Genomic DNA, 26921 nt, shown 5'->3' with positions numbered 1-26921 from the left:
TATGTTATGTTACGCAATATAATATGTTATGTTACGTAATATAATCTTATGTTTGGTTATATTATGTTATGTTACACTGTAAAAATGCAACCGGATACAATAAATGTCCATTACTTATGATGTCCAGAACAGTAAACAAAATTATGAGAATATTAATAAATACAGGGGTGATTGTGAGTTCATCAAAAAATACCTGAAAGTTTCAAAGCGAGAACGGGGGGAGGGGGGGTAATCTTTGGCCCCTGTTACTTAAGTGCACCTTTGCCATAGTATTAAATAGTTCTGAGTCAAAATGTTGTGCGTATATTTGATAAAATTTTTTATGGGTTACAAAGTTACTTTTGGTGTGTGAGCTGGTGTTATACAAATTATTTTGACATTTGTACATCTTAAGGCTCTTACAGGTATATTGTAAAATTAAAAGAAATTGCGGAGGTAGGGAGATAAAAGCACAACAAAAAAAAAACAATTCCGGTATTTTCGGACATAAAAATGCCGGAAATACGTCCGAAAATACCGGAAATTCGGTAAAATACCGAAACACAATCACCCCTGTAAATAGCAAATATCTCGACATCTGTGGGTCCCAGAGAAAAACTCTAATTATATTCGAAATCAGCTACCAAAAATGCATTCAAAAAAATCTGTTTCGAAATCGATACAAAAAGTAAGGTAAATTTTGTAAATATGTGTTATCTATGTTAAATTAGGCTTCCGTGAAAGAGTGCTCCAAATGCCTTCTGAAAGGGGATATGTCAGCCGCTATTCCTGAAAATAAATTTTCGGATACAGAACAGCAGTGCCACCACTAGAGACACACTGCCTGTTGTTACACTGAATAATTTACTGTTTTGTGATTAAAATACGGTCGTAAATTAAACTTACTCAAAATCTGACATTGGTTCCTGTTGCTCTGAAGTAAAGTTCTACATGTATGTATGGTTGTACGTATGTCTCTTCATACAAGTTCGATATCATTTACTGTGTTTGTATTACATATTCATGTGTGATTGATTCGAGTTAGGGGTCATCTATAGAAGATGTCAGCTTTGAGGAGGGAGGGGTGTTCATGAAATTGTGATAATTTGTGATAAGGAAAGATGATAAGATAACAAGAAGTATGACATTATTTTTTTTTTTTTTGAAATTAAAGGTTTTTTTCTGCAATATGTTTATGTAACATAGAGTGAAATATGACAAAGAGAGGACAGGGGTGACAGGTGAAGTGTGACGAAAAGAGGAAGGATCGTATTAGAAGAAAAAAGGAGTGACATCATTTACGGACAGTCGCTAATGTTAATATCCAGTGAGTGTGTTGTTGCGGAAAAAGAAGTTTTTGAAATAACAAACACAAACTACAATTCAATAATAAAAGCATTTCATTGCCTTAAACATAAATTACAATTTTGCACATTTTTACATGAAGACAGATATTACATTACAGTAGCATATAATTTTTATCTTTATTTTATGGCAGTTGAATTTTAGCAATGACTAGTTATTACCCATCCAGTATCGAAAGCGTACAGATCAGTAGTGTGATTGCAGCTGTTTTAATTTGTGTTAAGTGCAGCACCGGTTACTAATTAGATAACTCAAAATATATATTCAATTCGCTCTTTCTTCAATGCAATGGAAGACAACACAAAAAGTAAGTCAAAAGTTAAATGGATTGTATTTAAAGTAAAATGCGTAGGGAAAATATTTAAGCATAAAAAACGAAAAGTGTAATGATGATTTAATGTAAACAAATGCGTAAATATAAATATATTTGATACAATAATGATAAAATGATATTTCATGGCCAATAACTCCTTGACATGAAGCTATATAACGATGCATTTTATGTGCTATATTTTTGTAATTTTCAGAAAGCATCATCTACTTACAGATTTTTGTTAATGACAAAGCTTTGCTACTACTCCATTTTTTTTTCTTTTCTTTTTTGAAAGCTTCATAAGAGTACGTATGTTCAATAAATTTTTTGGGGAGTAAGGAAATTTTTTTAGAACATATCTGTACCTCAAAGTCAGAAGTACGTGAGTCACATTATAGTAATTTTATAGGAGAGAGAAAAAACTTTTTTCTGGTGAATACGATGGTGAGACAAGCGCTCCTTTAACGCGGGTAAAAAGAAAATTGAAAAGGATACTTTTTCAAGAAGTATGTTCACATGACTCGATGCGGATTACACCTCTACATACTATACACTAATAAACGGAAAATCGCAATTTTTAAACTCAGTCGGTCTCTGAGGTACGGATGTAAAGAAAATATTTGCTTCACACGTTTTGCCATTTTGTTACATTCCTCAATCATTATTATACTTTTGTTAATACTTGCAAAAAATAATTCAAGGTCAACAGCGTTTCCTTTATGATTAATTTTCAAAACAAAAAATGTATCAAAAATACATGGTAAAAAATAACAAAAAAATCAACTTGAAAATTAACGAAAAGAAAGAATAAAAAATAAAAAAATTACAAAATTTAGATTAGTATTTTTTAAAGCTATTTTCAAAATACTATTTGTTTTGATATTTCTAAATATAAATGAGTCATGCTAGTTTTCCTAGCTTAGAATTGCAATCGAATTTTGAAAAACAATACTGCTCTGACATACCTATTTTTCCTTGCAATAAATTATATTAACTAAATCGTTCTGTTTACTCTAACCAATATTAAAAAAAAAAAAAACCACGAATAGCAAATTATTTCTTTAATGTTGTTTATTTTTTTTAGTGTCAGTAACTTTTAACACACTGAATCAGAATTTGAAGAAATATTTTCATTATTCATAAATAAATATGACATTTAAAAGAAATCAATGTCGTGTGAACGCAAAAAGAGACAAGTTTGATGAAGGAAAAACTATAAAACGTTATTTTACAGATGTGAAGAATATTATTATAAATGCAGAAGTTTTTCAACACAACTCACGTACTTTATGTTAATTTTCTTTTTACAAGAATAAATATATTTAACACATTTTTTACACATTAAACTCTCTAAACATAAAGTTAAATTATACATTAATTCAAACACACATAAGCCAACGTTTTGATTGCAAAAAATATCTCCAACTGACTTGCTATTATACTGACTTGCTAAGAGCTAGATTTTTGTTCTGGGGAGAAAAACGTAAGCCCTCTAAAAATCCTTTTGAATTATTTTTTTCTCTCAACATTTTCAATGGTTTACATGCATTCAAATCACATTTACACAAATGATATATAAATGATGAGGTTTAATATGTAACTCTAAGATATTATCAATGAAATATTTTTAAAAGCTTTTTGCGTCTTGACAAATGATTTTTAAACAGAATTCTTCAACAACAGAACACCAGGCCATTCTTTGAAACTTATTCATCTACATCTGCAAATATTCACCGGAGATATGTAGAAAAAAATAATCATTTTTTACGTGCAGTACGTATAGCTAGACAATCTGGAAATAAATAAACTATATATTCATACAGATATTCAGGGCATGTTTTCGACTTCATTTCCTTCAATAATATATTCATTTATGCATTTATATTACATGCATTCACCGGAAAGTTTCAATTGAACAAAAGTGGAAGATAAAATTTTATCATAACTTCAGAACCAAGTTCAATTTTTCAAAGATATACTTTTTTTTGCTTCCTTGAGGCCCTGAATGAGACAGGCAATATAATTCTGACGAATATTATATAACTTAACTTCATCATTTTTTAAAAATGAATAATAAATAATTTAAAATATTGACTAGATAAAAGCTTTTGAATTGTGAAGCATCCAGTGCTTGTTAATAAATAGTTTTCTTTTCTTTTTTTTTTGTCCAAAATCTTTGGCTTTCACATTTTTCTCTCTCTAGTTTTTTCAGAAATATTCTTAGGGGAAAAGAAAGGAATATTGCGTACAGATTTTTTTAGCTTATGAATTATAAACTCGAGTAAAATAATTATTTAGAGTATCATAAATTTAAAAAAAAGAAAAAGAGAAAAACGTACTGTACGTCGAACACAACTTCATTCAGAGATGATAGTTCAAAACCTAGAAACTTTCAATGAATAAATCACTCTATTTCATGTTAGTATCGCGTTTATTATTATTATAAATAAGTGCTATTGTTTACATTAATTTTCATAAATAAACATTTATTTAAAAGTATTTAAAACTTTCTTTAAACAAAAACAAACAAATTTGAAAAACTAAATATATACAAGGATATTGGAAATTAAATGTTGAGCATCACGCGAATTTTTGTAAAAATACTTTTTGCACTATTCAATATATTTCTAGACTTAGTTTATTTGTAACTCAGTAAAGAGCTTACAGTCACGTTTTTCTTTATCAGTGATTTGGTTTTTGTTTTTACTTTTACCTTTTCTATATTGATATAGACCTAAGTAATATAAATAAATGAGTTCGAAAATAAAATAAATAAAAACAAATTGAAGCAGGAGATGAGGTAAAAAAGATAATGCAGATATTTTCAATTTGTATGACATAAGTATTTACATTTCAAAAGGAAAGATACCTAAAGTAATTGAAACCTTATATGTCTTAGTGTCATCTTTTACATTACATGGGTTTTCAAACTGTAGCCGTATTTAAAGCCGAAACGTAAAGATAAATATTGTGGATCTGCAAAATGACTTAATTTGATTTGAGACACCAAATTTAAACTTTGTTATTTGTGGCAAATTCGTAAGAATTTTAAACATTTATTTTTCAAACTAAGCACTTAGTAAAAGAAAACTATTGCACTTTTTAGTAGGAGAATTGTTGAAACTATAGCACATTTTCTGAAAGCGAGAAAAAATACAGAACGGAATTCCTCTCAAGTAGAAGAAAATTTTTAAAACCGAATTAACGTTTTCCATGTTTTTGAGTATATTTAACACTATGAATCATGAAAATATCTTGTGAATAATTTGATTAGGTTTAATTAGTATAAAGTTTAGTTTTTTTTTCTCGACAAGCGTTGTTGATTAATTCAGTTGTTTGTCCTTGCACCTTACGAAAATTTAAACCCCTGTCAATAACAAAATTTTACATTGTGCTAAGTGATGAAATCATTTACAGTGACCTGAGCCCTTATATGAATCGTACTTTTAAATACAAATTACATAACACTTCTTTTTAGTGAACTACTAACATCATAAAATCTTTACAAAACACCAAAGGATTCAAAATTATTACACATAATTAACGGCTTCTTGACTAGATCGGTAAAACGTAGCACAAAACACACTAACATTGGTTAGGTAACAGCAAAAAACACCATCTTGAAATAGCTTCTGAAGTTCCAAATGTACAAGCTGTTGCACCATCATTTCACATTAATAGCTCTGGTGAAGAGTCTTTTAAAATCAACTTTTTTGATTGAACACTTCTGAGTGCGTTTATCGAGTTCTTTGATTCTTGTTCCTTTATGAATATCTAACACTTAAATGATATTGCCTTTTTTCTTTGAATTCTTTTTTAGCCAGCATTGCAAGAAAGATTCAAAAGCTGTATTGTACAGGAGACAAATACTTTGCAGTGCAACATTAAATGTAACATTAAAGTCTTCAGTAATAAATGTTTAATAAATATATCATCTTCTTAAAAATTGCAACTTAAGTGTATAGAATATTAAATTTGCAGTTAATTTCAATAAGAACGCATTTTGTAAGCCATTTTGAAAAATATCCTGGAATATGTCTTCCGTTTCAAAATTTTGCATCGTAACATGTTTACAAAGTGATATATAATAGGATTAAAATAATCTTTGCTTATATATTCTTTAAATAACGTATCTAAACTTAAATAAAATTATGATTTTTTTAACAGGATTAACAGAAGTTTTATATAGGAAATAAATATACATCAGCTGCCAATGTGTACTTCGCAATGCTGACACAATTCATACAAACGCAACTCAACTTCTTTAAAAGACGTGTAAAAACCATCATCACACTATAATATACCTCCTCTGATAAGTTTCTTTAAATATAATTTGAAAAAAAAAGTGACTGAAAATCTATGTACTCTATTTACAACTTTTGAATCCGTACCATTCACTAAAAAAATCTATACACGCAATTCTGAGCAAACGAAAGACTGCGCCACCTGGCGAATAAAATATTTTTCATTATCTTTGGCTGAAAATGCGTGAGGACGAAAAGAGTTTGCCATCTACTTTCAACGCATTAATATCAATTTTTGACTTCCGCTTTTGGTCCATCTACAGTTCTCGCTGGGGGGTTAGGACTCTGTTTTCCAACAGGTGGCGTTGTTGACGGAGATACGTGATTGCTTGACGTAGCGCCTGTTGTGCCACATGCCCTGTGATGATTTTCCCAGTCCTTATGTTGACAAAATGCACCACAGTACCTCGCAATATTGCAACCAGAACACGTTTCATTTGCTTTCCGACCACAGTTCCAGCAACTCTGAAATTAAATAGAGAACTAAGAAACAGAAGAAACAACATAATATATGTGTTTTGAAACATAATGTTAGACACATATTTCAAGAGAACAAGTATTGATAATTATAAAGTGGTAATCCTGCGAGGAAAAGTTATTTATTTGAAAATAAAATTCTCAAACCAATTTTCAAATAATTAATATAGTGTAGGGTCAATCTGAAAAGAGTTACTAGGACAATTTTAAACATGAAATGTTCGTCCCATAATGCATGGGAGCAACGCTAATTATAAACTGATAGATAGCAGTTTCGCAAAAGCAGATCTGAAAGAGTTTCCTGCAAAGTTCTTCCCTCTACCGATTTTGAAGTTGAAACTTCGATTATGGTTTCTACAACTTATGGTTTTACCACATTTGTTTTAGTTGTAATCTATCGCAGTTAAACCAGCAGTTAGTGCATACGTACTTGAGCGGGATCGTGGATGATATTTTATGATTTCCTTATGATTGGTAAAAGGATTTTTTTGTCTGCGCATGTGTGTGTGTATAAGCGTCTCTCTCTCTCTCTCTCTCTTTCTCTGCGTATGTGCCTGTGTGTGTACAGCTTATATGTCTCTCTGTAACTATGAGCCTCTGTATGTGTCTTAGTGACTCTGTGTACTGTAAAAGCACTTATTTTCGCGAGGTCTAAACTTTCGCGACTTTCGCCAGCCCGTCGTAATCGTGAAAATTTAAGCCTCGCGATTTTTTTCTTTCCTTCGACTCTTTGTTCTGTTCATTTAAATTTCGCAAAATGTTTAGCTCGCGAAATTAGCATTTTCTTCATTTTTGCGAAAATGAGTTCTTTTACAATATGTAGTACTGACCTCTCTGTGCATATATGTGTCTACTTTTGTGTGTGTGTGTGTGTGTCTGTGCCTCTTTGTGTGCTTTGTAAGAACAGACTGCCCTGCAGTAATTTGTTTCACCTGTTCAGTTTCTTTATGTATAATGCAAAAATGTCATTAAGTCATTTGCGTAATAAGAAGAAAGAGCATCGGAGAAGTTTAATTAAACATAAAAATGTTCTTTCTATTTGAAGACACACTAAAGCTTATAAATCATTTTGCAAAGAAGACAGATTCATCGTACAGTTTTCTTCATCTTATTAGCAGCTCCTATCTGTCTAATTCTTGCTAAAACTAGTAAAGCCTTTGTACAATGCATGAATCTTTATAGCAAGTTGTTTTAATTTACCAGTATTTTTCTCAATATTTTAGTGCAATAAATCTACACGTATCATAAAGAAACCAGATCGTTGAATAAGTTTTCTTTAATTTATCAACGACTCTATTCAATCAAAAAGCACAATAATATTAGCTTAATCCATTTGCATAATAATAATAAAAAATTCAGTAGTAGTAATTCTTTTTAACACATTCGATGCTGTTTTCTGCTTAGTGCTCAATGAATATGGGTTAACCATTTCATAACCCAATTAGGATACTCCTAACAGTCTGCTTACTACTAACTAGTAAGTCATTTTTAGCTAAAGAAACGCAGAATCGAGGTAAACTAATAGTCGGAAAGAATCCGTGTCGTAATATGCTTGGATTTTTGGCACTAAAAAACGGTCAAAATTTACCTCTTGTGATTCGTCTTGATGGTTGACAGCTGCAAGAGTTTCTTCTGCCGCTTGTCTTCGAGCTTCTGACAGCAATCTTTCCATTTTGGCCCTTTCTTGAGCTAAAAGTTCAGATGCTTTGCTTTCTGCTGCTTTTTGTAGCTCAACCACAGCTTGTCGTTTTGCCACTTCATGGACCACAGCTTCTTCAGGCATTAGAGCTGGTTGTGACCGGGAAGCCGATAGGGAGCCTTCAGAAACTGTCAAGATATCAGATATTATTTTCATGCAGCATCAAATTTTACCAATTGAATATTTTACAACGTCTGATGAATTGTAAAAAAAAATATAAATGCAGAAACAATGAATGAGAAAATCAATATATTTAAAACATAAACTGAAAAAAGTATGGCAGAGGCATTTAGGAGTTACACGGAACAGTACGGCGCGTATCGATGCTTAAAGCTGCGTACTTCCAGATGTAAAATGTCTTCAATAGGCTTTTTCCCGTACCGAAACTCAAAACTACTAATTGATAAAGCGATTTCCTTTAATCGCACAACATGACTTTTTATATATTCTCATAATTGTACATTGTACACTTTATGTTACGTTGATTTTCTCAATTGCACATGAATCTGCTTCATTTTTTTGAATAAAATACAGTGCAATTTTTTGTTATTGTACCTTGCTTCTTCAAAACAAATAACACTCTGTGTCACTGAAACGTTTTGTCTTGCACTGACTAATTAAAACGTTTTACTTTACGTATAAAATGTGATTTCATACATATCAGCTTTGGATAGCCTTTTTAAGAAAAATTAAATAGATAGACGATAAATTCCGCTTATTACAATGCTTCAGAGAATATGAATACAGGGTCTCATGACTGTGTACAAATATGTACTTTGCACAGCACTTTGTTTCTGTGAAAGAAGTAAACCTCTTAGTAATTAGATATTTACTTAAATTAGCAGTTTATATGTGAAAGACTTTTTTACTTTCTCTTATGTCCAAAATGTATAAAACAAAGTATATGACACAGATGACATTTTAAATAGATATCAGTTTTCGTTTCTCTTTTTTTTATAATATATGGAACCAATTTTGACCATTTTTGTAAATGTCTGTCAGAATGAATATGAACATATTTTTGTAATCGCTCGTAGTAGACAAGTCCCGTCGTGGAAGGAAAAAATATTTGATACACACATCGACGCAGATGGAAACTGGTTCTAATTAGCTTTCTGTGCCAATAGTTGAAAGGGATGTGGCAGAATATAGAGTTTTTCTTATCTAACCTGACTTCCATTAACTTAAGAAGAAAGGCAAGGATTCTAATAAAATACGGTATACAGACGAAGCTCAATGGGAATCTAAGAGTCAGACGCGATCGAGCGAATGTTGTTCAGCGGCTTTGGGTCACTTGAGCTTCTGCTAAGTATTGCAAATCGGGCCAATTTTGCTTTAATAATAAATTTGAAATTAAGCCAAGACTACAAGTCATTTCAACCTAGTAACCCTAATGCGTGAATTTGAAATACCATGACACCAGATCTTGATAGTTGTGATAATGTGTAAATGCAGAACATTCATATGAAAGAAATGAAACTTTGAAACAGCCACAATATGCTAGTTCAATTTTGACAAACTGGTAAACAGAAATGTTAAAAGCTAGTTATTCAAACTTTTCACATAATTTTTATATAGTATTCATGCCGTGGATGGCATTTGTGAAACAGTTTTACTGTTTAGTCTTTTTCTAAAATGTCAATTACATCAACACGTTTTTTCCATTTTTAGTACTAAAACCATCTAAAAGAAAATAGACTGCTCTCCCTCGTAGGCAAAAGCTGACATGGATTAATACATCTGATAAACTACATGATTGAATGGAATTGTTAGAATCCAAACTGTTTGGTTGTAAATGAAAAGTTGTAACTGATATCCTAATAACATTTTAGCTGATTTACAACTAAGGCAATTTAGCCATTTGACTGCATTGTAGTTCCCAAACTTTAGTTATTTTAGTTTTATTTTTTGCTCAAAGGACCAAAATGAATCTTAATGAGGCATGATGCTTCAGTTTTGAAGAAATTTAAAATTTATCAAGGGGTGATAATGTGAATGAGTGAAAAAAAAGGCCACAAAATTTGTTAGTTAAGAAAATAGACCCTAAAATTTATAAAATGAAATTAGGAAGGACAAAACTTTGTATCTTGCAAGAAAAAAATACAATTACGCAAAGTATTGAATGTTCTCGATGAAAAATATACATTTTCTCTTCTATTTTGCTATTTAATAAATAAAAGATTGATTTGAGATGATTAAAAAAAGTTCGAATTTAACTTAGAAAAGAAAAAAATGCTATTGACACCGACAGTAATTGGATAATGAACGAGCAGTAAAAATGTAGTGGAAAAATAAAGTTGGACACAAAAAAAAGCCTTTTTTTCCGAATATTGTGTTTGGATGTAATGAAATATGAATTGGTCAGTTATTGATCAATGAATGAAAAATTAGGCAAATAATATTTAGTAAATCATACCAGGCCTTCTCCTAACGTCTTCAACTGCTGCCTTGTAATGGGGTGGTGCAGAAGCTAAAATGTCAGCTGCCCTTTTTTTGATGTCAAATTCTGTGCCGTCGATGTGCCGGCTTCGCCAGAGGGCCATGTCCTGCCTCTCCGAGTAGCTTCGATGCTGAAGTATTGCCAGAGCTCGTTTAGTCTTCTCTACCATTCCCAAAATGCAATTGAGCATCTATGTTTTTAAGAGAAAAACAAATTAATTAAGATAACAAAATAAATCACTAATATTGCAACAAAAATACAGATGTTCAACATAAATACTACTACGTATTTAAAAAAATCATTAACGATGTGTGAAAGGGTTAGCAATTACGTCATTTTATCTAACTAGCATTAGTACGTTGAAGATACGAAAAGATCAGGGGAATCTGGGATACCTTAAATCATGGTGGCAATCATAGAAGTGTGCTTCGTGAATTATAACAATACGCAAAATTTAGGGTCATAGGTAAATAAGTGTACATAGACATCCAAAAAATAACGTCGAACAATGAAAATATCTCTCAGAAAAAAATTATTATATTAATGGTCTGCCATAGAACTTACTACTTTTCAGTAACTTCATAAACTCTGGGGCAGAAATATAGTTCTAAGTAGTACACTGGTATAGTAACGTAACGGCACCAGCAACAGACATGCTTAAGACATCGTTGTCACGTTAACTCAATTTTCTGAGTCTTTTAATGTGCTTAACTTTTAAAACTATTTTTCTCTCGTGCAATTACATCACATCAAACGTTTGGCTGCTCTGGATCCCCTGAATTAGTTAATTCTATTTTTATTTGCTCAATTTCGAAAAAAGTTCCGAACCCCAGTAACAGACACCGACAATTCTGATGATACCCAGTAACAGATAGGGTGAGGAAAGGATGAGTAATGGGCAGAAATTCAAATGAACGTGAAACACCGGCAGACCTGGTGGTGGCTGTTCATAATCTTCCACCACTGCCTTGCAAATATCAACTGGCTCATAAAATTCACACTGATAACACTAGATGGTTGTACCGTATTAATGGGCGGCAGCAACATCGGTTTTACCCGCTTAAAATTCTTGTTATTCAAATCCAAACTTATGACTGTCTATTACTGGACCCTTGTACGTTACTGGTGCCGTTACCCTATATGGTATTTTATCTAAATTTAAAGTTGAGAATTACTGGTTTAGGTGTGGTCTTTGAGAGCTGGAATTTAGAATCATTGTACATTATCATTTGAGAATCATTGCTTTAGAGTTCGATGTAGGAGGAAAGCCTCTGTTTTGGAATCGTAATTTAGTGTCCACTTTAGTAGTAGCTTTTTACAAATGCTGTCCAAAAACTGTAGGTTAAATTAAGCACATCAATCCTAGTATGGAGATTTAGAATTGCAGTTAAACATCAAGTCAAAAACGTTGTTTATAAAAATAGTTGAAATTCGGTTTGAGAACTGTTGTCATTAAGTAATTTCTTACATAAGTTTCAATCTTTTTTTTTTATATTGGAGTTATTTATTGTTATTTTAACAGCAAAAAAATAGATCAATATTCAACATTTATTTGAGAGTATCTGCCTTGACTGAAATAGTTCAGTACAATGCACAAATTTTAATTGAATAATTTCCAATTTTGCATGATTTTAATCTAATTTACAAATTATAGTCAACTACTTTTAGAGCTTTTCATATCAAGTTTATGAAAACTATCATCACTTGCCATCCAAACAGAATTCAAATAAGTATTAGTTCGCAACACTACTTTTGAATCATTGTTAAAATCAGTAGAAATTATTTTACAGATACACAAACGCACAATTTTATTCATGTAACTTTAAAAGTTCCTAATTGGTTTATACAATTAAACAGCTAATTGAATATTCTAGTTGACTGCAATAGTCCATTAAATGTGTTCTCTGTACCTAGTGATCTTTGCTTGAACGTAGATAGACCATATTATAGGTTGAAGATTCATCTCTGTTACATAAAAATTACATGGAGATTCTTAATTCAGAAATAAAGCAAGTAGAATTTAAATTACTATTAATTGTTATTTTTATTGAATTTCTTTTTTAAAAGGCTAGTTTTTTCACTTACAGTATGTATATTTTTCCATTCATCTTCCATGTCCCTATCTTCAGGAAAATCTCGATGAACAGAACCTAAAGTAGTTAAATAAATATAAATGCTTTTGACAGTAGAAAATACATCATAAGATCAAACAATTATAATAAATAAAACATCAAACGAAGAGAGGTTACGTTTGCAAACAATGAAAAGTATTTAATTGCGAAAATACGGACCGCTGAAGTTATTTTAGTTTCGTAAAAAGTATTAAATATTTAAGAGAAAAATGAGTTTAAGTTCATTATTTCTTTAAATACTTCATTCTTTTCATGTTCATCGAAGAAATTGGACACATTCGATTTATATCAATAAAATTCTTCAAATTTACAATAAACATAAGAGGGCCTTTTCCTGATTTAGTTTGTATGGTTTAGGGCCATAAACTGCTTGTTTTAAATAACGAATAAAAAGCCTAATTCAACAGAAAAACAGGTTTGGCATATTGGATAAAAATGTTATGAGGAATTCACGAAGAAAGAAATAGTTTTGTGAACTTAAGAATTACATTCTTTTGAAGATTTCTCTTTTTTTTCAAACCCCCCCCCCCCCCAGAAAAAAAAAACAAAGAAAAAAAAATTTTTCATCTATATGATAAGAATGAAACAAAATCGTTTTCAGCTCAAATCAAATAACTTGAATTGATAACGAATGATTCCATCGGAGGGAAATTAAAAAAAAAAAAAAATGCAGCAACTATGTAATATTAGTACATTATTAGGTACTACATCGTGAAAGAAGCGATAATCGCCAGTAGGTAGCACAAAAAATGCAAATCGAACAGTTTAACTGATTTGAACAATTTTATATATTTATTTCATAATCTTACTTTCATCCACTAAACATTTCAATTATATATTTTTGTCTATTAATGCAATTTTTATTATTATTTTTTAATATCTTTTAAAACATTAGCTAAAATATTTTTCCTCAAGAAACTTCAAAAAAGCAATAATATAAATGTACTCACTGTAATACGGCCTGCACAACTCTCTGTCGTACCTATCGTATCTTTCGTACCTATCCCTCTCTCGGTCTCTGTAGAGGCCTTCTTCAAACCTGAAATTCAGACTCGGAGGCAGGTGGTTGGGAGCCCCGGCAGGGCTCATGCGGGCCCCAAGAGTAGGACTAGGAAGTGTCTGTTGTCGTTTTGTTGGTGGAGGACCGTCTGAGCTGTTATCTGAATAACCATTTTCCCTGGATCGGCTGAAAAAGCAGACGACATTATAATTTCAATATGGACAATGAAAAGAGAAGAAGATACTGTTATCGTTTTTATGATTTTGTGTCACGCCTAAGCACTACGACATCCTGTCAGCTCATACTTAAGTAAAATTCCTCCGTTATACGTTCAAAAGTAACTTTAAAATCGTTTTTAATGACACGGGAAAACGCAAAAAGGAATGAAAATTACTAAACGGAGAATTACATGCATAGCATATATTGACACCCTGGCTGCGAAATGACTTTTTTCCCCCTTTTCATTTTTTTTTTTTTTCGATGTCAGAGAAACTTTTGAACCTGTGAAGTATTACGGTGCAAACCGCTAATTCATACGACAATTTGTTGATTTTCTATGATTTTTTTAAATGTGTCAAAGACTTTTCGGACAACCTGTATATCATAAAGTATTACTGCAATTGATGGTTTTAATATATAATTCACAGCACAGCAAAAATACATTCGTAATTACACATACAATCAACTTTAACAAAAGGGCAAGTGAGTGATCAATGAAATGAAAAAAATAAAACATGGTGTACACAAAGGCAAGAAAATGGATTCATCACTCCATTTAGTGATGAAAACATCATTTAGTAATCTTTCCGCTACAATTATTAATGGATATTCTACAAGTTAGTGCTTTTCAAGTCAAATATGTATATCAATGGATTGATGTTGGTACTGTCTCATCAAAAGAGAAATGTTTCTTCAAAAATAACAGCAGATATATAATAAGTTAAATTCAAGATTCTTATATTAATAACATTTTATCATTTTCAGCTTTTACCGAAAATACCGGAATTTTACCTCAGATAATACCGATATTACAAAATTGCAAAATAGCACGAATTACCGGTATTGCAATCACTAGTTGTATCGTTATCGATACACATAGAAACTTCTTTTTATAACAATCAATGTTTCTATCTTTATACAATATCGAACTATATCAAACTCATCTTGAAAAAAAATTGACAAAAGGTATTTTAACAAAAAGTGATTCTAGTATCATTTATACCAGTCAATTTCCCAATGAAAATAAATTTCTAGATTCAAAACCTGAAAAGTGCAACAACATCCCTTAGCTCGTAACGGTTCTGCAAAACACCAGATTCAGTCTCGCAGCAACGTAGTATAATAAGTCATTTCAGTCTATAAGTAAATCTTAAATGCAGTACGTAAACTTACGTTTCAGGAGGTGTTCTCCTCTTCAGACTTTCGGTTTTGTCTGTTTGAAAGATCTCGAAGGGTTCTCCGGTAGTATGAGTCTCCAGGATGAGCTGTTCATGTTGGCGAATGTACTGCTGAGGCGTCTGCTTGGCTAGCCTCGAAAAATGCAACAGTTCCGTGTGCAATAGGGGAAGGTTGGACTAAAAATGTAATAAGGATTATTTTTTTAAAGATTGAACATGACCGCAAAAGAGAAAGATGCATTCTTACTTCAGAATGCATTTAACATTATTAATAAAGAAAATATATTTTGGTTTTAGTTTCTTAAATATAAATGTCAGGTTAAGAAACGCAACATGCATTAAAGGAAAAATGATAAAAAAAAGCTATGTGCTAAAATATGATGAAAGTGAAAGACCAACTGATTTTTTTTCTTCATAATTTATGGTTTATCTACGTTGATTTTTTATTATAATAGCAACATACATTATTTTTCATCAGTCAATTTACAGTAATGTTAGGTTAAGTAGCAGAATATCCATCGCTATTTTATAATGCATAACATTTTTTTTTCTTTTTTGTGTTAAGTTCCATACTAGTATTATTAAAGTGAAAGATCAACTTATTTTTTTTCATAATTTATGGTTTATCTACGTTGATTTTTTTACTGTAATAGCAACATCCGTTATTTTTCATCCGTCAATTTACAGTAATGTTAGGTTAAAAAGCCGGATATACATTGTTATTTTATAATGAATAACAATTTTTTAATGTTAAGTTCCCTACTAGTAACATTCCGAACAGCGCATCTGTGCATTATTGCGAATTCCCTGACACAGAATACAATTTTCGCTTGAAACAAGATATATTTCAACTCATCAAATGTACTTGATGAAAGATTCTTTGAACAATTATAAAAGAACCTTAATAAATATGATGTGATTATTTTTAGCATACAAGTTTAAACTTTTTATTATCAGTTGAAATCTATTTCAAAATAAACCTGTTACCTTAAGAAATGGAATCACAAATGGCCTCAGAGGATAGTTTGTAAGATCTTGAACTTTTTGATGAAATTCTTCAATTGGTAACGTTGAGCTCTGAAAAAAATCATATAGTGTTTATCAAAATTTTTCAAAAAGGACAATTTTTAGTGGATTTTCCTTTTAACAGTTTTTTCTAGTTCTAGTTTTAACTTAATTCGCCGATGCAAAATATATCAAAATATATCATCACAAAATGCAGAGCAACAAGTGCTTGCTATTTTTTTACTAATTCCGATATATTTTTAATTTATTTTTACTACAAATGTAGAAACACACTTACACACACAAACAAGATCTTAAAACTGCAAACAAGTTTCGACATCCGTACACTAAGCACTTCGAATGACAATGCTACATAATGAGTCTTTTCTAACATGCACACTCTGAACACTTTTGATACTTATTGGTTTTTTATTTTAATTCGTATGACACCTTAAAAAATTATCACTCTGATATTCCACTTTTTTTTATGCGTCTGCCTCAGTTTTACCTCCAGCATCAAAAATTCCGATCTAAAACTACTATTTAAAAATAAGTGCCCTTTTCAACATTCATTTGCACGTCACTGATTCAGACGCATCTCTAAGTTATGCATCGCGTCGGTCAAATTTCCATATTATTTTTCTTTCCATGGCTAATCTCATGCAAAATGCATGTACCTACTTACCAAGAATAAAATAATAAGATTCTTAAAATTAGTGGAAAAAACAAAAACAATATTCACTTCACTTATTATACATACTTGAAAATTTTTTGAATTATGTAAATTACTAATATGCAAAAATTATTTATTAATTTCATTACTCATTAATTGATTAATTCATTTGTTACTTTGTTTCTGTTAACTTCATTTTGACTGGGAAATTTGGCAGATTAGTTCATTAAAAGAAAATAGATCTTCTTAACGTTTACGGTAATTTACTAACCCAAACTAGATTTGATGTAAAATAAAGCAGAATTTCATTCGCCCTGTGCCTTCTAAAATTGGCAACAACTAATCAGTTTTGCTTTAAAACATGACTAAACAAATACTTACTACAAGACCAAGAATTAAGTTATGCATTCTCTCTCCGATCTCTGGTGAAATATCTGTGCCAAACTGTTGCAGTGTGGTGAGGAACCTCTTTAGTTTTCCCAAGGGTCGAATACCTAATTCAGGTGGACCCGTGGGGGCTCCGCTTGGCAGACTAACTGAAGGTGGCGAGGGGGTGCGACCGGCTGTAGGAGTGTTCGAATGGGGAGAGTGCGCCCCATTCATTCCTGTTCAGTGAAAAATTATGAATAATGAATAACCAGGGTTCAAAAATATCATGATATTTTCGAAAATATCGAAAATATCCGATATTTTGATATATATCTGATATTTTCAATCAGCACAAACTAAAGTCTTAAAAATAGTGAATGCGTCCTCAAATCACTCTTTATTTTCTTATACTGTTATTACAATATGTAGACTTAAAATTAAGGTTTCTTTCATTATTTATCTAATTATCGAATGTTTCATTTAACATATTTATCAACTTGACCAACGTTTAATATTTAAATTAGGCGCTTTTAATATGAATTAAAATTGTTACATTACTAATAATTTTATAAATATAAAAGAAAAAAGTAATAAGATATTGCTTTATTATAGTAATGATGTATTAATAAATCATAAAAAAATATAGTACATAACGTTTTGGTTATTTTTAATAATAAGTGAACAATATTACTGTAATTATGTAATTTTTTATTGAAAATACCGTAGTTGAAAAAATAACTATCGAAAATATCATGATGTTTTCGAAATAAATAGCATATATATATCGTGATATATATCATGATATATATTGGCTGATACATATCGGCGAATCCTGTGAATAACGATTCCTTATTCAAACGACAACATTTAAAAAGGTATTACCTACATTGGGAAAAAATGTCAGGAAATTTCTTGGAAAATAAATGGCAGCAGTGTACCTAACTTCTGCCAACAACATATCTCGCAAAAAAAAATTGAAGTTTCCCGCTAAAAGTCAGTAACATTTCCGAAATTAATGTGAGATACATTCATAAGAATTCAAAAACCTTCCTGATAAAAGCTAATCATGGATCTCCAATAAACCAGGAACCTACCTTGAAAGTTAATATATGTTTATAGTAGTAAGGGTTGCCACTGAATTTTGGAGAACAATTCCCTGTGTTTTCCCTGTATGAAAGTGACACATTACAAACGAGCGAACACTGATGTTTGAAAAAGAAAATTAATATCTTGATAATTTCACCACAGGAAATAAAATCTAAACAATAAATATTTTAGTAAATAAATAAGGGGAAATAAATAAGAATTTGTAAAAAACTGAAATAATAGCATGGTGATTGAATATATTTAACTTTTTATGCAAGATTAAAAGGAAAAAAAAACCCTTCTCTTAACCATTTATTACTTGAACCTAAAAGTGCAAAAGTTACGCAGAACAATGAATATTGACGACTAATTTCATACCTTTGAATAATCATGAAATTCAAGATAGATGTTAATAAAACAACAAAAAGATTGTTCTTATGATCAACAATTTAATATTTAATCTAAAAAAAAAAAGAAGCAACATTACTGTTTTTTATTTTACTTTATTTCTGAACTTCATAAATATTATCAATACTATTATTACTATTTATTTATTTATGTTTTGGTACTTTATATATTTGGACATTGATTTTTGAAACTTTAAATTAAAAAAAAAAATCCCTGTGTTTTCCAGGTTTTTGAGGAAAATTTCAAAATTCCATGGATTTTCCCTATTTTTTTTTTTTTTTTCAATTTCCTGTGTTTTTCCTACTTCTTCAGGTTTCCAAGTGGCGTGGTAACCCTGGTAGTGTCTTGGTACCTCCTTAATTTACCCGGGAAGCTCTTAAAACAAATATGAATTCAAGATTATGCCGAATTGCTGGCAAATATCAAAAGCTTTTTTCCCTGCAACTCTGGAACAGCTATTATATTCAGAGACTGCACTTCGTAATCGTTTGCAATTCAGCCAACCGAAAAGGGTAAACACCGAATAAACAAGCTGAGTATACCTTCAAACTTCTAGCTACAAAGGTCATTGACAGCAGTGAGAACAAGTGAGAACAGTGAGAACAGTACATTTATGAAAATTGTAGCCACTCAGGAAACTTTTTTGCAAATGTGTTCTTGTTTTTCACAGAAAAATGGTGGAAACCCATCACCTCACGGAACATTGTCCAGAAAAAATCTGTGACGTCTTAAAGTTTTTTTTTAGTGTATCATAGGGCAAAAAAAATTGAAGTTACGTCATCCAAAACAGTTTTGATGAAATGTTTCTCTTTTAATCGACCCAAAAGTGTTTTAATAGTGTTATTCCAACTATTGGCATAAAACTGAAGAAAAGCCCCCTAAGTACTGTAGTTGTCCAAAATTACGGAATAATAATTATGAAACCTTATTAACCTGCTTAGAAGTTCTCAACTTTGAACTATCAGATGAAAAATACATTACTTTAACAAAAAGTAGTAAAACTTAAACAACAAAAGCTTGCAACCGCAAAAATTTATTTATTATTTTTTTAGAGTTATGCTAAACATGGTTAGCGTTGAAAATATGCTAGTTAAAAACTAATCATTTTGGAGCTTACTAAATCTTACCCGAAGTAATTTTATGAGAAGAAACGGGTGCAGAACTCCTTCCACTTGAGGGCGCTGCAAGTTGTTGCTTCACGGCACTCGGAGACTCCGGCATCCTCGTCACTTCTGATGACGACACATCTGAGAAGAAGGAGAAATTTAAAATTAAACTTCCTTTCTAAAATAACTTTACTTAATTTGTTAATTAACTTTACTGAATTTAATCCTTTTGAAACTTTTTCTCAATTTTGAGAAAAAGCTTTAAAATGATTGTTTAGAGTGAATAAAACAGAACACACTTTTAAGTTAAAAAGTAAGCAAAGTACTCATGACCATAATTTCAAACCAATAACTTAAAGGTAATGTTCTAGATACTTTTAACACTAAGTTAATTAGGCTTTGGATTGATAAAACACTACTAAGGATTTTCATTGAACTGATATTTCGTATTAATGAAGTCATAAAAACTGGAACTTATTGTGAACTATCGAACGCTTCCACTGGTACTACCTCGTTTTCTTCTTTGGGTTTTTCTATTGCGTAGCCTTTTCAATTCTTATAAACCCTAAATAAATTATCCTATAACAGACTAAGAAAAATTTCTGACACAGTAAAACCTGTTAAATTGACCATTTGTCTAATTTGACCGCTATTTTCAGGCACAGAATTAGATCTTATCATAAAATTCAATCTCTATAAGTTGACCACCTGTTTAAGTTGACCGCAAAAGTAGTGCACCGGCCAGTTTAAATTGGTCATAGGTAGTGGTAAACTGGACACTGGCTAAATTCTTGGCCATGTTGAACCTGTTCGTTTAGTAATCACAATTGCTCTGTTTTTTACGGGAAATTTACGCTTAATTCTGCCAATATACAATCCGCGATTTTACGCTTATTAATTCCAGAAAACTGGAATGAATTTACCCTTAACATTGAAAGCAACCTTCAAACCTTAAGATATTTTGAGCTGTTATAGAACTGTAGGCGTTGAAAGAAATTCGGTTAGTACAGGATTTTATGAAATAAAGATCGAAAATTAGCCTCTGAATGAAATACGAATATTTTAATACAACACACGTGCGTCGCATATTCTTGAGAAGGCCTGCAGATAATTTCTTAGTTGGGGCGTTATAGAGGCGAAAAATAACTAAAATTTTTAAAGAAAAATAAATTTTAAACTACACCGAGCCCATCACCGAACCAAAACCACAGTAGCATGTTTTTACAGTTGTTGTTTAGTTTACCATCTTATTTTTAAGCATTTATCGGTGCTGATTTATATTTCACAATCTAACTAGTCTCGGTTTATCTATTTTTGGGTTGGGTTTCTATCAGACCACTTTTAAGTTTTTACTGTGAGTCACAGACCATCGAAAAAAAATCTGCATTTGGGCGTCACGTGATCCTGACTTTTATCCCACGCAAAATTAATCTACAATTTCGCGTACAGATATAATGTCATCTCAATTTAACAAAAATAAAATTGTTACATGAAAATCTTGAGTTTGTCCGTACATTTTGCTTGTTTCATTGAGTCTCCCACTATAATAATTCCAGTATTGGGGCAGATGAGGTTTTCACAATAACTTTCTTATAAGCGTAGAACATAGGATTGCCCAAGTTGGCCAAACTTTTGGCGGGAATAATGTCCATCGACTGAGAGCCGATTCGATTTCCGACCACATGTTCAATTAGCTAAGACAGAGGATTGTATCGCCTGAGAAGTGTGGGAAAATTAACATATGGGAATGAACGTCTCGCGTGATGGGGGTACCAGTGCGAGTAGGCATCAGGTTGTAGGTAGTCTCTCATTGCCCCACTTTCTTTTCTGTGTCTCCAGTTAATTTCATTTCTTGCTTGCGAGCTTCTGCATTTGATGAAAGAAATAAAGAGTTCTGCTAATTGGCATGACAACATGCAGTAAATATATTGTAAAAATTAGAAATAACAATGTACAATTGCACAAAATTGCAGGTTACTGTAGATATACGTTTCGGGGTTTTCTTTAGAAAAAAAAAGGTTCCTTGTAATCCCGAAACACATGTCTGCAGTAAAATCTGCTAAGAAGAGGGGGTTCGTTATAACGCCGAAATATGTGCCTGCAGTTACCAGCAACTTTTGCAATTATTTATTATTATTTCTTAGTTTAACATTTTAAGCACACAGGTATTCATTCAACTTTAGTTTAACAGTGTATTTGAAATGCAATCATTGTTCAAAATAACGGTATGTCATGCAGAGACTTCGGAAAACGATTATAAAACGTTGCGTCATGTAGAGATTTACCGTATAAAAGCAGTATTCTAGTACTTTTTTGGCTCAAACCTAGAATAAGATATTACGATTACAAGATATAACCAAAAAGAAAGTTGTCAAAAGCATGGGTGCATATTTATTACGAAAAATCACCCGTCAGGGTGCCGGGTGGAAATTTCTTCTACATTTGAACGAAGCAATGGCATGTTTGGTGATATTTTGATAGTTGAAATTTCAACCCTAACTTCAGCGGATTAACCCCAAACTCCAGTAGGTAACGTTTATTGTTGACCACTTTTTCGTTTCTTCATTCTCCTAAAATTACAGTTTTACTAGTAAAACAGTTAAAAGACAGGATCCAGTTCATTCTTGTCAAAATAAAGCATTTCCCTGCATATCAACCATTACCAAAAAGTAGTTTTAAATTATCATGCTATGGCGCGAGTTTCATTGTTGGTGACGTCAGATTACTCGATGGGAGAATTGGCCAATATATACAATAAGGATTGTGATTATCAATATCATTATTATTTCAGAAAAAGTGCAAAGGAATCAGCTGACAAAATTTTTAAACCAGCTAATACTAACTAACAACAAGCGAAAGAACATTTTGTACCGTTAGTTTCCAAAGTAGGATGTTATACAAACGAAATGTCACAACGATATTTATTAAGATGGAGACTTACCCTAGAGTGGAAAAGATCTGTTCTCAAACTTTAAACATAAAAAAATAATCCAGCCAAAATAGTCAAGATAAGAAGTAACATGACATTCAAATAATATAAGAATTATAGAAATATAATAGCCCTTAATACACTACTGGCCATTAAAATTGCTACACCAAGAAGGCGACATAGTACAGACATGAAATTTAAACGACAGGAAGAAGATGATGTGATATGCAAATGATTAGCTTTTCAGCGCATTTAGACAGCGCACGCGCCCGCAGCGACGCCTACAATGTGTTTAAATAAGGAAATTGTACAGACATTTTCCCACGTGCTAATTCAGTTTGAACGTTGCTGCGTGTTGGAAAATTGTTGTGATGCCTCGTGTAAGAAGGAAAAATGCGTACCAGCACGTTTCTGCCTTTGATAGAGGTCGAATTGTAGCCTACCGGGTTTGCGGTTTTTCCTATCGCAGTACTGCTGCTCGCCGTCGGTCGAGATCCGATGATAGTTAGCAAAATATGGAATCGATGGGTTCAGGATGGTAATACAGATCATCGTGCTGGTTCTCAACGGCCAGTAATCACTAGCAGCCGAGAGGACAGGCATGTTATCCGCATGCCCTTCATGGATCGTACAGCCACGTCACGAGCTTTGAGTCAAGAAATGGGGTCATTTGCGAGACCACAAGTGTCTGCACGAACAGTTCGGCGACGTTTACAGCAGCATGGACTGTCACCTCGGAGACCATGGCTGCTGCTACCATTGACGCTGCATCACAGACAGGAACGCCTTCGATGGTGTGATCAGCGACGAACCTTGGTGTACCAATGGCGAGACGTCTTTTTTTTTTGATGAATCTAGGTTATGTTTACAATATCATGCTGGTCGCATTCGTGTTAGGCGACATCGTGGTGAACGCACACTGACAGCGTGCTTTCGCCATCGTCATACTGGCCCATCCCCTGGCGTGATGGTATGGGGTGCCATTGGATACACATCTCCGTCACCCTCTGTTCGCATTGACGGCACTATGAACAGTCGGCGTTACATTTCTGATGTGTAGCGACCCGTGGCACTACCCTTTATTCGAGCCCTGCGAAACTTTGTTTCAGCAGGATAATGCACGACCGCATCTGGCCGGGAATGTGCAGACTTTCCTTGGTACGGAAAATGTTCGACTGATACCCTGGCCAGCACGTTCTCCAGATCTCTCACCAATGGAAAACGTCTGGTCAATGGTCGCTGAAAAACTGGCTCGTCAGCTAACGCCAGCCACTACGGTCGATGAACTGTGGCATCGTTTTGAAGCTGCATGGGTGTCTGTACCTGTACATGCCATCCAATCTCTGTATGACTCAATGCCCAGGCGTATAAGCGCTGTTATTGCTGCCAGAGGTGGTAGTTCTGGGTACTGATTTCGCGGGATCTATTCACCCAAATTTCTTGAAAATTTAATCATTTTTTATTTCTAACATAATATATGTGTCCAATAAATATCATTTTGTTATCTGCATTTCCTCCTGGTGTAGCAATTTTAATGGCCAGTAGTGTATTAAGGTAGTTCAAGTCATTTTCAATTTCACACATAGTAATTAAGTAGTAAATTAGTAGTCCGTAAAACAGGACTAAGTCAGAACTATATGTAATGTACTCATTTTTGTAGTTTGTCAAAAAATATTTTTGTTATTATAAAGTTTTTGTAACTAACATTTAAAATATTAGTTGATATCTACCAGTCCAGTGCATGAATTATTTCATTAATATTATGCATGTTTTGATTTTAAATGATCGTTCAATTTGTCAAAAGAATATGGGACGAATTGAAATATGTAGTTCAATTCATTTATTTTTTCATTCATTTATTAAACCACTTATGTATTCTAGAATTAATTCAAGAACACGTAATATTATTATACGTAATATCAAGCACACGTAATATTATATTCCATTCCTTAATTTATTCTCTCAATATTTTATCTACTCATTTTCGAACGAAATAATTTATTTACTTCTTTGTTAATTGTTTCGTTTGATATTCGTTTATTCATTCATACGTTGGTTTTAATGATCAAATAGACAATATCTCATTCGAAAAATGAGATAAATATTCTTCCCTTGTGCCAATTTTTACTGGGTAACAGGCAGGTGCAATTGAAGTTACAAATTTGCTGCCAAAAACGAAGAAGATCTGTACCTCAGAGCAAGAAGAAAGTAAGTCCAAAAATTGCGTTTTTCTGTTTATTAGTGCATCGTATGTAGAAGCCTGTCCCATATTGAGCCATGTGAACGTAATTCTTTACAAAAAAAATCCTTTTCAACATTTTAGCTTGGTAAAAGAGCGAGCGTCTCATCCTTTACATGCACCAGAATTTTTTTTCCTCTCTACTATAAAATTATCATAATGTGACTTACGTTCCTCTGGCTCTGAGGTATAATTATTTTGATGCAAATTATACTACAAAATATATTGTACTTTCGTTCTGTACTGTAATTTTCAAAACAAATTTCCAATTTGCTCATTTTTGGAAAAGCTAAGTTATAAAGACAGTAATACTAGATGATGAGCAGGAGAGACAACATTATGGTTGAACTTTAGATGGAGATATATAACACTAGCAGTACCCGCACGGCGTGCCCATGCTAAAAATTTAATGGAAGCCCATTGAATTAAAAAAAATTGACGCCTCCTCCCCCTCTGATGTGAAATTATAATTTTTCTTTGTATAAAATGCGTACACACTTTTTCAAAAAAAAAAAAAAAATAATAATAATAATAATAATAATAATAAGTTTCTTTGGAATTTAAAACTTTTCGTCAAATCATTAATTTAGATTTACAGTTGCTATAAAACTCTATTTAGCGAGTGAAGCGGTTTTTACTGCAATTTAAAATATTTCGCCAAATAAACAAAAAGTGACATCAAATAATATCTTTCCAATGTAAAAAGAATTCCGCAACTTTATTGTTTATCGCCAAACTCGCCCAGAAACCACGCTATCATAATCCATCCGTCTAACGAAAAAAAAAGAATAAAAACATCCCGTGGAACATTCAAAAATCATGGTCAGAAAAAAAAGAAGAAAATGTCGTGCATTTCACTCGTATAAAAACAAATCAAAAGTTTCTTTTCTTTCAAAACAGTGAATTACATTTACGTTTGCTTTAAAACAATAATCTTAGACTGAACTGCTCAGCGCTTAACGCGTCAAGCGACCACGCTACCGGAACCCAGCCCTTTTGCGATTGAAGCGGATGTTTTTTCTTTGGCAATAATAAATGTTTCGCGAAACAAGCAAAAAGGTATAAAATCACATTAACAGTAGCTTTCAAATCTTTATATATTAAGAGCTGCGTTGCCCGACTTTGCCCGGTCTACCTTGAGAACAAAAATTGTGTCAAGTGATATATATTCAACAATCAGGCTTAAATAAAAGAAAAAAAAAACACCATGCAAAATTACCCTCCCAAACAATGACGACAGATATTAAAATACTTTTAAGAAATTAAAATGCGAAAGATGGATTTTAAAAGCGTAACCATGGAAACACGAAATAAAATAAGTTAAAGAAATTAAATGAAAAATTAAGAAAGAAACAATGGATTCAAAAAGCGTAACCATGGAAACGCGAAAATAAAATGGTTGTAACTTTTTTTCCTTTGAAGGTAGAAGCTAAGTTTTTTGATCATAGGTCGAGAGAGATCTGGAGTAAAAAATGTCGCTTTTTCCAAAGGTGTCAAAAAGAAAACTGTGGGACAATTCCTTCACTTTTTATTGATAGATTTAATGAAAAAAGTAGTGCCTAAATTTCAGCTGAGCCTAAAAAAGTTCGAGCTAAAAACGCAAATTACTCCCGCCGTAATTAAGTTAGAGCATTGAAACAAATTATTTAAAACGCGTAAAATTCTACCCTTTTCAACGATATATAATATTAATATGTTCAAGTAATCTTTCACTCCCATATTCGGTAATTTATGTGAAATCTAGGTCTAAATTGAATGAAAAAATAACTATTTATCGGATTTTTTTCGAATTATAGCCTATGTTACTCAGTAAGAAAGCACCTTTCATATAATGAAGGAACTTTTCAAATAGGTGCATTGGTTCCGGAGAATACCTCGAACATATAAATCGAACCCAAAATCCACCCTCTCTCTTTATAATATTAGTATAGATTATTTCAAGTTTCAAATTAGGCTAGGGAAAAAAAACTTAAGTTTCCCAGCTACCCATATTATTGGAA

General features: G+C 32.1%; 1 protein-coding gene across 2 annotated transcripts in view; it reads right to left on the bottom strand.

Annotated features, from left to right (window-relative positions):
* Nucleotides 1-1361: 1361 nt before the first annotated feature.
* The window catches only part of LOC129219952 (protein CBFA2T1-like), a 169246-nt gene continuing 143686 nt past the window's right edge, over nt 1362-26921 (bottom strand). For both annotated transcript variants that reach the window (XM_054854268.1, XM_054854269.1), the window contains exons 2-10: nt 19775-19894; nt 17166-17389; nt 16094-16183; nt 15102-15283; nt 13660-13895; nt 12663-12727; nt 10554-10767; nt 8027-8265; nt 1362-6426 (exon numbers count right to left, since the gene is read on the bottom strand). In XM_054854268.1, coding sequence (XP_054710243.1) covers nt 6190-6426; nt 8027-8265; nt 10554-10767; nt 12663-12727; nt 13660-13895; nt 15102-15283; nt 16094-16183; nt 17166-17389; nt 19775-19894 — 1607 coding nt within the window. In that variant the 3' untranslated portion in view covers nt 1362-6189. The remainder of the gene's footprint in view (nt 6427-8026; nt 8266-10553; nt 10768-12662; nt 12728-13659; nt 13896-15101; nt 15284-16093; nt 16184-17165; nt 17390-19774; nt 19895-26921) is intronic.

Source organism: Uloborus diversus, chromosome 4 (genome assembly GCF_026930045.1).
Source record: "Uloborus diversus isolate 005 chromosome 4, Udiv.v.3.1, whole genome shotgun sequence".
NCBI lineage: Eukaryota > Metazoa > Arthropoda > Arachnida > Araneae > Uloboridae > Uloborus > Uloborus diversus.
This window is presented reverse-complemented; position numbering and strand designations above follow the sequence as displayed.